Source organism: Herpailurus yagouaroundi, unplaced genomic scaffold (genome assembly GCF_014898765.1).
Source record: "Herpailurus yagouaroundi ecotype Mexico unplaced genomic scaffold, PumYag 193, whole genome shotgun sequence".
NCBI classification, from domain to species: domain Eukaryota; kingdom Metazoa; phylum Chordata; class Mammalia; order Carnivora; family Felidae; genus Herpailurus; species Herpailurus yagouaroundi.
This window is the reverse complement of record NW_024412424.1, coordinates 4,570,632-4,582,460: the sequence shown is the minus strand read 5'-3', so window position 1 is coordinate 4,582,460 and position 11,829 is coordinate 4,570,632. Positions and strand designations below refer to the sequence as shown.

The 11,829-nt window shown below is 50.3% G+C and overlaps 1 protein-coding gene and 1 long non-coding RNA gene across 4 annotated transcripts in view; one reads left to right on the top strand and one right to left on the bottom strand.

Annotated features, from left to right (window-relative positions):
- Positions 1–2,594: 2,594 nt before the first annotated feature.
- The window catches only part of LZTFL1 (leucine zipper transcription factor like 1), a 16,048-nt gene continuing 6,813 nt past the window's right edge, over positions 2,595–11,829 (top strand). For all 3 annotated transcript variants that reach the window (XM_040445109.1, XM_040445110.1, XM_040445108.1), the window contains exons 1-5: positions 2,595–2,726; positions 5,044–5,168; positions 7,456–7,650; positions 9,532–9,592; positions 10,895–10,963. In XM_040445109.1, coding sequence (XP_040301043.1) covers positions 2,724–2,726; positions 5,044–5,168; positions 7,456–7,650; positions 9,532–9,592; positions 10,895–10,963 — 453 coding nt within the window. In that variant the 5' untranslated portion in view covers positions 2,595–2,723. The remainder of the gene's footprint in view (positions 2,727–5,043; positions 5,169–7,455; positions 7,651–9,531; positions 9,593–10,894; positions 10,964–11,829) is intronic.
- The window catches only part of LOC121011096 (uncharacterized), a 10,084-nt gene continuing 3,860 nt past the window's right edge, over positions 5,606–11,829 (bottom strand). Inside the window, exons 2-3 of the long non-coding RNA XR_005781491.1 lie at positions 11,138–11,241; positions 5,606–5,708 (exon numbers count right to left, since the gene is read on the bottom strand). This is a non-coding gene — a long non-coding RNA (uncharacterized LOC121011096). The remainder of the gene's footprint in view (positions 5,709–11,137; positions 11,242–11,829) is intronic.

The following is an 11,829-nucleotide window of genomic DNA, read 5'->3' as shown; positions in this document are numbered from 1 at the left end:
AAGGCTCCTCCAAACTAGAAAACCACACCTTCTTCCACTGCTTTTCAACAGCCACGGGACACTCAGAAGCTCCCCTAAATAGAGGGTGAGGAAACTTCCAGTCACAGGCGTGGGGATAAAGTTGCGAGAGAAAGCCCTGGCGCCTATATTTGGGTGGGTCAAAGTGGTTGAGAAACTCTCACCACTCTGCTCATGAGATTTGGATTCCAGTCCCAGCTCTGCTGCCTCTGCTCCTGGGCCAAACCCTTATCTTCTCTGAGCTGTCTTTCCTCATCTGAAAATGCTGTTTCCTCCTAACTCTTGTTTTGCCTGACTTGAAACTCACCCACTCAGGTCATTGCCACTTCGCCGTATTGGCCATTTAACTTGACAAATGTGTGTTCATTGCCCTGCCTCTCTTTCTCAAGCTCACATCCCTTTGTAAATTCTACAGACTCTATCCGCCACCACTCTGTTCTAGCGATGGAAGTTTCAAGTTTAGTTTTAAAAGCACTGAGCTCCCTCCTCGGGACAACCAAGCCTCGTGCATAATGTGGTACATGCTGTATTTTGAATTAAATGAAGGTGGCAAGAGATGAAAAGCAAAATGAGATTCTCAAAACCAGAATATGATTTAACACCTCCCGGGCCAGAATAGTTCACACCTGCCCTCTGGTTTTTCTCCTGAAAACATATTTGTATTAGCTTTATCACAGACTCCCACTCCAGACGCCTCCACCTAGCCCTCTGAGGACTTGGACACATGGCCTTTGCTCTCCATCTCTGTATCCATAGATTAAGCAGATAGAAGCAGGAGTGTCAAATCCTTTCTGGACTCTCCTCTGTTTTAAGTCCCCCAGATTCTTTCTCTTCCTTTCTCCCTTTCTTTCTCTTTCTTTCAGCTTTTCTAAGGTAAAACTGACAAAGAAAATTCTAATATATTTAGTGTGCAACTTGATAATTTGTTATACATATGCATTGAAAAGGATTCCCTTCTTTGAATGAACCAACAAGGCCACCTCGTCACCTCACACATTTACTTTATTTTTCTTTCTTTTCTTCTTCTTCCTCTTCCTCTTTCTCTTCCTCTCTTTCTTCTTGGTGAGAACACTTAAGCTCCACTCTAGCAAATTCCAATGATCCAATGCAGTGTTATCAACTATAGTCCCCATGTTAACGTGTTATACGTTAGATCCTCGGAACTTACTCGTTTTATAAATGAAAGTTTGTACCCTTTTGCCAGCATCTCCTTATTTTCCCCCACCTCCCAGCCCCCGCCAAGCACTTTTCTACTCTGTTTCTAGGAGTTTCTTTTTCTCCCCAATTCTCCATGTAAGTAATACTACGCATTATGTCTTTCTCTTGTGGTTTATTTCACTTAGCATACCTAATACCCTGTCGGTCCATCCATGTTGTCCCAAATGACAAAATCTTGTCATTTTTTATGGTTGCATAATATTCCAGTGCGCATATGTATGTGTGTACCATATTATCTTTATCCATTCATCTATTGGCGGACACTGGGTTGCTTCTATATCTTGGCTATTGTAAATAATGCTGCAATAAACACAGGAGTGCATATATCTTTTGGAATTAATGTTTTGGCTTTCTCTGGGTAATACCCAACGGTGGAATCACTGGCTCATAGGATATTTGTCTTTAATTTTTGAGTAACCCCCACACTGTTTTTCACAGGGCACCGTGTACCAATTTATGCTCCCACCAACAGTGCACGAGGGTTTCTTTTTCTCCCCATCCTGGCCAACGCTTGGTATCTGTCACTGGACTAGCCACTCGGACAGATGTGAGGTGTTACCTCCTTGCGGTTTTGATTTGCATTTCCTTGATGATTTAGGACAGCGTTTCTTAAAGCGTGGTGCCCGACCACTCCTATGCGATAAAAACTGCAGATTCCAAGCCCCCAAGCTAGACTTCCTGACTCCCACTTTCTAGCGGTGAGACCTGGGAAGCATTTGTTCAGCAAGCTTCCCTGGTGATTCTAGGCATAACAGTTTGAAATTTGCTGCTCTGTCATCAATCTTTTTGCGCTTATTTGTTAACGATAAAGGTGGTATTAGTTTCACCAGGACTGGGCGGGGGGGGGGGGGGGGGGGGATGAGCGTGGCGGGGAGACGGCCGTTCAAAGCTCTATCCTGGCACCTGGCAGCGCTGGGGCTGCCGGCCTAACCCAGCCACGCAGGGTCCCCTGGAGAGACAAGAAGTCAGTCCTGGGCGCCCACGCCAGGCCCCCTGAGGCCACTGAAAGGTGGGGAGTCAGACGTCCAAGCCACCGCCCTCGGCATCACCAAGCCCGGGAAGAGCGCGCCAGCCCTTCCCTGCAACCCGAGGCTCCGTGGCCGGGGGTCTGGGAGGACGGGGGGGGGGGGGGGGCGCGCCCGACCTTGGGGGTCCTGGCGGCCTCTCCGCTCCCGTTACCATTGGCAACGGCACAGGCCGCCGGAGTCGGCGTGGCGCGAGTAGGTGGGACTTCCGGGCTCTGGAAGCCAATGCGCATGCGGCAGTCAGCGGGTCACGCGGCACTTCCTGTCGCGTGATCTCGAGGGCCAATAAAAGTGCATCACTTGGGGTCACGTGTCTCCGTTCCCATTAGCAACCGGAGGCTTCCAAACAAGCTGCCCGCCCTCCGCATCTTCTGCGGCCCAGCCACCCTCGGCGATCCCCGCGCTTGACGGAGCTCCGCCTGGCCTCTCCCGCTCCTCCGGGCTGCGACCCCCGCCGCCGCCATGGTGAGTAGCCGGCCGGGCGCCGCCGCCCCGCGCGGAGGAGACGCCGAGCCGGGGCCGAGGGAGGGCGTGGCTGCCGCCGGACCCAGTCGGGCCCCTGGGCCTCCCGGCCGCCGAGGCTCCGTTAACCAAGGCCCAAGCCCCTTCGGCGTACTGGCCGCCTCTCTCCCCGCGTCGGGTCAGGCCTCACCCCTACCTGGGCGGGCCTGGCCCAGTCACATCTCCAAGGTCGGGGGAGCTGCGGGGAACGGCTGCCAGCCCACGGCGCAGGGCGGGATTCTCGCTCCGGTCCTAAAACTCCTAAGTTTTCACACGCACACCCCTTTGATGGCAGGAACAGGTGTGTACTGCAACGAGTTGAGGAGCGAGAGCGTGATGGAATCCAACTTTCGGATGCGAGAGCGACTTTAAGAGTCCAAGCCCTCCATTGTACAGCTGAAGGAACTGGGGTGGTGTAACTTCTTTTGTTTTGACTTGTTCCGAAGAGGCCAGGCCTGTATGCAGAAACAGATCCATTCCTCTTTCCAGCGGATATGGCATGGCAGTCGTACTTAGAACAAGGCACAGTCCTAAAGTTAGGTTCGGAAGAAAGCATGATGCCAGAGTTGGGGGGCACCATTGCCATGGGCCACTGAAATACCTCGGCAGTGAAACGAGTGTAACATTGTGTGTCAGCTGTACTCAAATTAAAAGAAAATTTTTTTAATGTTTTATTTATTTTTGAGAGACAGAGTCTCTCTTGGGGGAGGGGCAGGGAGGGAGGGAGACACAGAATCTGAAGGAGGCTCCAGCCCCTGAGCTGTCAGCACAGAGCCCACTGTGGGGCGATGTCGGATGCTTAACCGACTGAGCCACCTAGGCGCGCCCCAAATTTAAAAAGTTTTCTAAATAAATAAATAAAAGACCCCGGTAATTCTAAAAAAAAAAAAAAAAAAGAAGAAGAAAGAAAAAAAGAAAAAGAAAAGAAAAAAAAGTTGCTGGTGAGCTTTACAAAAGCAATTTGAGCAGGTATAGGTTTAAGGGCTAGGTGATGGCATAGCAAGGGTAGAAGGGGTGGGGGGTGCAAGGGTAGTTAAAGGGAATCTCAGGGTTGAGGGGTTTTGTGTGGTTTTGAATAAGGTTTATATGTATAGTCTTCCCTGTAGTCTGAAGGGGGGAAGAAACCCATGGAATGTTGAGATGGGGGAATAATTGGTTAAATAAAGTCCTCCAGGAGTTTGAAAGAACTGATTAAGGCCCGATGAAGAAGTGACCTTCAAAAGGAGGAAAGCTCTTTAAGTTCATTTGTTGCCACCTGTCTGTTGCTTGTGAGGCCCCGTGCTTAGTACCGGGGATGGGGGTACCTTAGGGAACCAGGTGGGCAAGGTCCTGACCTTCAGAGACCCTCGTCCTAAGAAAGTTGAGACTGCAGAGGGGAGCCGTGTGGATGCAGAAAAGCCACCGTGAGGGACTGGGGGCTGAAGGAGATCATGCCCGATGGCCTTGGTGTTTGCTTCCAACACTGTGGAGAGGGTGACAAGTCTCAGACAGAGGCTCGGAAGTTAGACCTTAGTCTCCCACAGGAAGGCCATGGTAGATCATTGTTCTTAAAATAAAGATCGTTCCTGACTCATAGAGTCCCTACATTAGATATTCAATTGTGTAGTATCCTTTTCTTTTCAGCGTGGCTATAAACTGAAAAAAAAACAAAAACAAAAAACTTCGCTAATTTCTAGCTCATAGTTGTCCAGCTCTCAGCTGGTTTAAAATAAAGACCACTTCATGACTATTTCAAAAACCCAGTACATTTCTTAAAGCTGCATTAGCCAGGGTAAGGTTAGGTTGCTATCATATATATCAAAACAAACAAACAAAAAAACAGTGGCTTCAAGAATACCTAAGTGTGTTTCTCACTTAGCAGCCGTTTCCCTGCTCATCTAGGTCTATAGGTCCGTGCTGCTCTACAACATTGGGTCAGGATAAGGGTCCCTTTCATCGTGCTGTCCACCCAACCCCCAGAGCACTGTCTGTGAGGTTCAGCTGAGCCCCCCCGCCCGGCCCCCCCGCTCCAGGTCTCAGGGAAATAGGTGCGGCAAAGACCCGACCCTGTCGGAAGGCCCATGCTCTGGAGTAGGCTTCACCTCTTCCGCTCACATCCAGTACTGAGCAGCAATCGAGTGGCCACAGGAAGGGCTGGGAAGCGTCCTCCAGTTGGGCAGCCATTTCCCCGGGAGGAAGGGAAGAGTGGAATTTGGTGGACATGTGGCGGTCCCTTCTGTATCTTCATCGTTGGTTCCTTCGTCACACCTCCAAGACTAACATCTGCTTTTCTCTCTTTTAGGCAGAGTTGGGCCTAAATGAACACCATCAAAACGAAGTTATTAACTACATGCGTTTTGCTCGTTCCAGAAGAGGCTTGAGACTCAAAACTGTCGATTCCTGCTTCCAAGACCTCAAGGAGAGCAGGTATCAGAGGACTCAAAGGGAACCCCAGGGGAAACCCGGATCCTCTCCGGTATCCGGTGTGGGGATATGGCTGCGGAGGCCATACGAACCCTTGCCGGGATTATCATGATCGGGTCCCCCCTGAGAGTGACTCCACCACGCCCCGTGGATAGGTGAAATTCGGGAAACCGGGTTGTGGGGGGAGCAATCTGTTACCAAACGTACACATAGGATAATGATGAGATTGCAAAGTTTCGAAAGGGCCGTCAGGAAATGGCGAAGTGCTTGTAGGTTAATGATTGCCTCGCTGTATTAAAGATCCCAGAACTTGGATTCCCTGAGCTGTTAATGAAAGGATTCGAGCCGTGAGGCGTGGCAGTTAGCAAGAAGACGCCTGTGCCGTTGATACTGAAGACCTGGGAGGGGGGGAAACGGCAGGAAACCACAGAAAGCTTGCGCTGGTACCGACACTGTTCGTGGGTGTACGGCAAGAGATGATCATTAGTGTGGTTGAGCCTGTCGCGGGATGTAATTAAAGTCCGTGGAAAATTCGTGTTTGGTCTGGAGAAACATAGGGAAACCAATGAAAGGAAAGGACTAAGTAGTAAAGAGACCCCACATTCCTCGGGGATCAGACTTTGGCACGGTTAAATGTCAGATGAGATGGAAATGAGAAAGGCCTCCGCGTGAGCCACACGTGTCGCAAAGCCACGCGCGGCACACGATAGGGGACGCCACCAGCTGTAGACCGTTACGTGTTCGACCCACCGATGTAACCTGGTCAGCTGGTCTCCTGACCCCCAGCAGATGAAAGCAACAATTGCACTGGCCCGGCTGTGAGCCACGGAAGATACTTCATCCCTCACTTTATACAGCGAGTGCCTTAATTGCTGTTCATAACCATGAACTTGGGTTGCCAAAAAAAAAAAAAGTGGAAGCAGATTTGGTTTGTTCTACTAAAGAGTAGAGGAAGATGGTTGATGTATTGAATAAGGGTGTTCCCCCAAAATAGTTGAAGTTGTGGTTTTTTTAGACTGGCTCATTCTGGCCAAATGAAACATTGAAGAATGGTAACAAATACTACTAACTTGAGTATAACTCTGGTCAAACTGGTGGGCTCTTAATTCTGTCCTTTTGGAAGTGAGGAGTGATGGGGCCATCACTCCTGTCCCCTGAGCGGCTGAGGGTTGGGGCCAGGAGGGGAGAGACGGTCTTAACTGTCAAACTGTCCTTTAAATTAGGAGCTTTTTCGGGATTCGGCTGTTGGGCATGTTGCTGAGACTCCCGGAAATGATTGTGGGCTTGAGTCACCCCCACCGTGGGACCAGGGCCATGTCACCCCTGCCCTCTGAGCCTGCATCCCCCCGCCCCCATCTGGAACGCCAGGGGGTTGAAGAAAATGGCTCTGAGGTCCCTCCCAACCTAAACCTTCCCCGTGGGAGAGTGGGTTTTAATGCTGTTGTTGATGATGGCTTCCTTTTTAGGGAATGGTCAGTGCTCAGAGGAGCTGCACCTAAGATAAGTTAGTTGTTTTTTGTTGTGTTTTTCATTTGGGCCTCAAGAATGCCAAGAGAAAGGGGTGCCTGGGTGGCTCAGTCAGCTACGCGTCCAACTCTCGGCTTCGGCTCAGGTCGTGATCTCGAGGTCTCGTGAGTTGAAGCCCCGTGTCGGAGGCTGCGCTGACAGTGCAGAGCCTGCTTGGGATTCTCTCTGCCTCTCTCTCTGCCCCTCCCCTGCTCACACTGTCTCTGCCTCTCTCTCTGCCCCTCCCCTGCTCACGCTGTCTCTGGCTCTCTCAAAATAAATAAATAAACTTAAAAAAAAAGGAATGCCAAGAGAAGCGGCACATAACTATTTTCTTATAATCATTTGCTACCATTGGAGTAGTTCATACAATTATTGAAATGCTAGACGAAGGGAAAGGAAAGGAAAAACACTACCTTCTAGGGGACTCTTGAAACTGCTAAATGTGAGAAGACTGATTGTGGCGGAGATTAAAATAAAAAAATGTTTCAACCGAGAACGTAAAGAAAAAAGTAAACGTTTGGGGGAATGTTTCTGAGCACCTACTTTGTATTAGAGGGCATGTACACCCGCGATTGGGTCGTTCAGACGGACACCAAAAGTGAACTGAGCTTCAGGTATCTTCAGTACGGTTTATTCATAAAGAAGATCGTTCCCGAAGAGATTTTCCCAATAACCCCGTCACCCCCTCGGTTGACCCGAATGTGGGTCTCTTAGTCTTGTTTTGTTTTGCAAACGGTTTGGGTCGTTCATCCGGAAGTCTGGGACTGTGGTTGTTCCGCAGGCTAGTGGAGGAGACCTTCACCGTGGACGAGGTGTCCGAGGTCCTGAGCGGGCTGCAGGCCGTGGTCTACAGCGAGGTGGAGTCTGAGCTCATCAACACGGCGCACACCAACGTGTTACTCCTGCGGCAGCTCTTCTCCCAAGCCGAGAAGTGGTACCTCAAGCTGCAGACGGACATCTCGGAACTTGAAAACAGGTGACACATTCGTCTCTGCGGCTGGGACGGTAGAGGCCCCAGCACGGTCTCAGAAGTTAGCGAACGTCTGCGCCGCTTCTGCTCTCAGGGCTGGGGCCTGAGGAAGCGTGGGGTGGGCAGCAGGACGGCCTCTGGGTACCCACCGAGTGATCTCTTAGGTGCCGCTCGGTGTCCCCTTCAGAATTCTGTTTCTCCAAATCCCGGGTGTTATAGAGGCGTTTGAGATTCATGGAATTGCTTTTTGGGCTGTTACTAATGATCCCTGCCCATTTCTTTGTTGGTCGCATTGTATTATAATGAGTCTTTAGACATAATAGGTCGATGAGGGGATGAAGATTATGAAACAACTGAAAGATGAATTCGAATACCGTCAATTCAGACCGGGAGGATTGCAGTTTTTTCTATAATTACATTTTAAAGTTACACACTTACTTTAAAATAGGAAATGTAAACAAAAAACAAAACTGTTTTGTAATCTCGAAGGTATCAAAGAGCTCATTAATTTAAACAAGGTAAAATGAGGGGGTGCCTGGGTGACTCAGTCGGTCAAGCATCTGACTCTTGTTTTCAGCTCAGTCATGATCTCACAATTCATGGGTTCGAGCCCCACGTCAGGCTCTGCACTGACAAGAATCTGCTTGGGATTCTCTGTCTCTCTCGGTCTCTCTCTTTGTCTCTCTCGGTCTCTCTCTTTGTCTGTCTGTCTGTCTGTCTGTCTCTCTCTCTCTCTCTCTGTCATGTGTCTCTTTCTCCCTCTCTGCTCCTACCCACCTCCCCACTCGCACATGCACACCCTCATTCTCTTTCTCTCTTAAAATTAATAAATAAACATTAACAACAACAAATAAAGTAGGGGTGCCTGGGTGGCTCAGTCGGTTAAGCATCCGACTTCTGCTCAGGTCATGATCTCATGGTCCGTGGGTTCAAGCCCCGCATCGGGCTCTGTGCTGACAGCTCGGAGCCTGGAGTCTGCTTCGGATTCTGTGTCTCCCTCTCTTTCTGCCCCTTCCTCTCTTGCTCTGTCTCTGTCTCTCAAAAATGAATAAACGTGAAAAAAAATTCAAAACTAGAAAAAAAAAAAAAAAGTAAAATGAAATTCAAACTTAGTCTAAGAGAAGCCGGGCCAGAAATGAGGAAAGACTGACCGCCCCCAGGCACGGCGGCAGAGATTGGTGAACCACCCTGGGATGGCCTTCCTGAACCGGGCAGGAAAACCGGTTCAGTCCACTGGCCGCCAGGGAGAGCTGCTGAGAAAACTTGGAGAAAGCGCCACAGTAAGCCTGGGAGAGCGGGTACCACGTCCCCTCCCAGGCGCCCGCGTGGGCCACCCCCGGGATCCAGACTGGGACCACACCGGGGCAGGGAAAGGGAACAGTCAGGTGGTTGGTTCATTCCCGAACCGGCTTTCTTCCTCAGAGGTACAGCATATTCCTTCCCAGTAGGGGTGATACTCTTTTTTTCAGTAGGTATCACGAACTAATCCCATGTCTCCGAGGCTGCTTACTCTCTGAGAGCCAGTCTGCGTTTCTTGAACATTCACTAGCTAACGCTCGATGTAAATCATGTCGGAGAGCAGTCTCCCTCTAACACCTCAGAAATACGGAATTGAGGGCAAGTTGTGCCAGATTTGAACTAACACTGTAGTTTCGTTCTGGCGATTAGAGCGTATGCTCAGTAGGCGCACGATCCTAGGTGCCGTGGAATATTCAAATCCGGTCCCTGGGTGGGGCTCTGGGCCATTGGTAACTAGGAATCATTTTCGACAGGGTGCTCTGTTCTCTCCGGCGTGTTGTGGGAGATCGGTGCCAGTGGTTTTATTCTTCTGTGTCTGGGATGCAAATCTATTTTAAATGGATTTTTTTTCACATTTGTATCTTCCAGAGAATTATTAGAACAAGTTGCAGAATTCGAAAAAGCAGAATTTACGTCTTCGAATAAAAAGGTAATTTCGCGTCGTCCTAAGCCCACACCCTAGTGGCCGGCGTTTAGTATCCTCGAGGTGCTCAGAGCGGTTCAGAGGTGCAAGTGCAAACCCTCAAAGGAACGTGTTTAGTTCAAGAGCAGAATTCAAACATTCCTGTTTTCAGGCAAAAGAAAGAGAGCTTTGGAAAAAGTAACTGTGAACACTTGCTTCTGTCTCCCCCCCCCCCCCCCCCCACACACACACGGAATCCCTGCCGTCCACCCTGCTCCCTGCCATATAAGCTCTTCGCCCAGATGGTACAGAGCACGGGCATTCGTCCCGGCTCTGGCTCTCTCCCCGAGTGACCTTGAGCGGGTTGCCTGAGTCAGCCGGGCCCTGTTGTGCTCCTCTGTCCAGTGGAGATGACCCTAGTAGTGACTAGTGACCTACTTCTCTTTTCACTCATTCTCGGTATTTGCCACGAGCCCTTAACCAGCCGCACCCCGAACGCTCCCTGGCGCCTGATAGAAGGATACTGCCGAGCTGAATCCACGGACATACGCCATACCCTTCCTTACAAATCAATTTGCCACTTATTCCCCCGGAGCGCGTTTCCGGGTCAGAGGGCATGGATTCACTTGTTAATGCGCATCGCCAAACTGCCAGGGAACTTGGGCCAAGTTCTCCTTCGCCTGTGGGGTAGCTGCACTCGTGCACTTTTCCCAGACCCGGGCTCCTGCGCACATCTGTTTCAACTCCTTGAAACAGGTGAAAATTCCTGTCCGCAGAGGCTGGGACCTCTATCCGCTCTGGCTTCGAGCACCTTCCCTTCTTCCTTTCTTCCCGCCTTTCCCTTCCGTCTGTAGCTCTTTAAAGGATTTGGGGAGGGTGGGTTTCATGTGCATTTCTGATGTGTTTGGGCGCTGTGGGCCAGGCACTGTCGTAGTCACGGGATGTAGCAGAGAACCAAACCGACAAAAACCCCTACCCACCCTGTGGAGCTGACATCCAGTGGATATGTTTACACGGTGTTTTCCACTTAGAAAGTGCAATGTCGAGGGGCGCCTGGGTGGCTCAGTCAGTTGAGCGTCCGACTTTGGCTCAGGTCATGGTCTCGTGGTAATGAGTTTGAGCCCCACCTCAGGCTCGGTGTTGATGCTGTGGAGCCTGCTTGGGATCCTCTCTCTCTCTCTCTCTCTCTCTCTCTGCCCCTCCCACTCTCTCTCTCAAAAATAAATAAATAAACTTAAAAATGTTTTTAAAAAGAAAGTGCAAATGTTGAGTGATTACATGTGATTTCTTCTGTGGTGATTTTGGTTTGGTTTCTTTCTTTTGTGTCAGCCCATCCTAGATACCCTGAAGCCAAAGCTTGCTCCACTAAATGAGGGCGGAACAGAACTCCTGAACAAGGTAACGCTGCCCTCGCTTGGAGAAAGGCAAACCCTCTCGTCCGGTGCCTGCACAACTGTAGGGGGGAGACCCTGAGGGAGGGGGGTTTGACTGGGGCTCGGGTCCATGGAGGATAATCAGTCCACTGTAGTCACTTTATTTCATGGTTCCAGTGGGCCAGGAAAGGGCACTCACCTTCCAGAAAGTCTGAAGCAGCTCTTAATTGTGTCTTTTGATGGCGAAGCGAAGGGCATGGCGTTTTGGACAGTGTTTATTAACGGACATTTGAAGTTTACAGTCTGCAATAACAACGATGGGATTTTTTTATTAGGAAGGTTAATAAAAATTAATTACTAATCTATGAACAATTTTCATGGCTCCTGTGTTCCCAACATTATGCTGGATGCTGTTAGGTAAAGAGCAGTGTAGTCCCTAGTCTCTTGCCCTCCAAAACCTTGCGGTCTCATTGAGAAGGGAGAATTAACAGTCTAGAAACAGATAGGAGAATGCTAACGTCTGTGCCTCAGGGTGGCAGAGAAGACAGTTCCGGATCCAAGTGGTTGAGGACAGATTTGGGGGAAGGTGGTTCCCGAGCTGGGCTGAAGGTTAAAGGCAGAATAAATTGTCTGTGGGAAGAAAAGGGGGCGTGGGCAGCAGGGAGGGCCGGAAGGGGAGCCGGCGTGATTAGGCACGGAGTGCGGTGCTCTCGGGCCCGATGCGTGTGTTGAGCGTAGGGACTGGCCTCCCTGCCGACCCTCGGATGGAGCTGCTTGGAGCCAAGGCCTCTGGCCAAGTTCAGTCAGAAGCGCCTAGCGGCTTGGGTGTAGAGTGTTGCACTGATAAAGACTGTGTTTTTAGGGGGCGTCTGGGGGGGGCTCAGTCGGTTA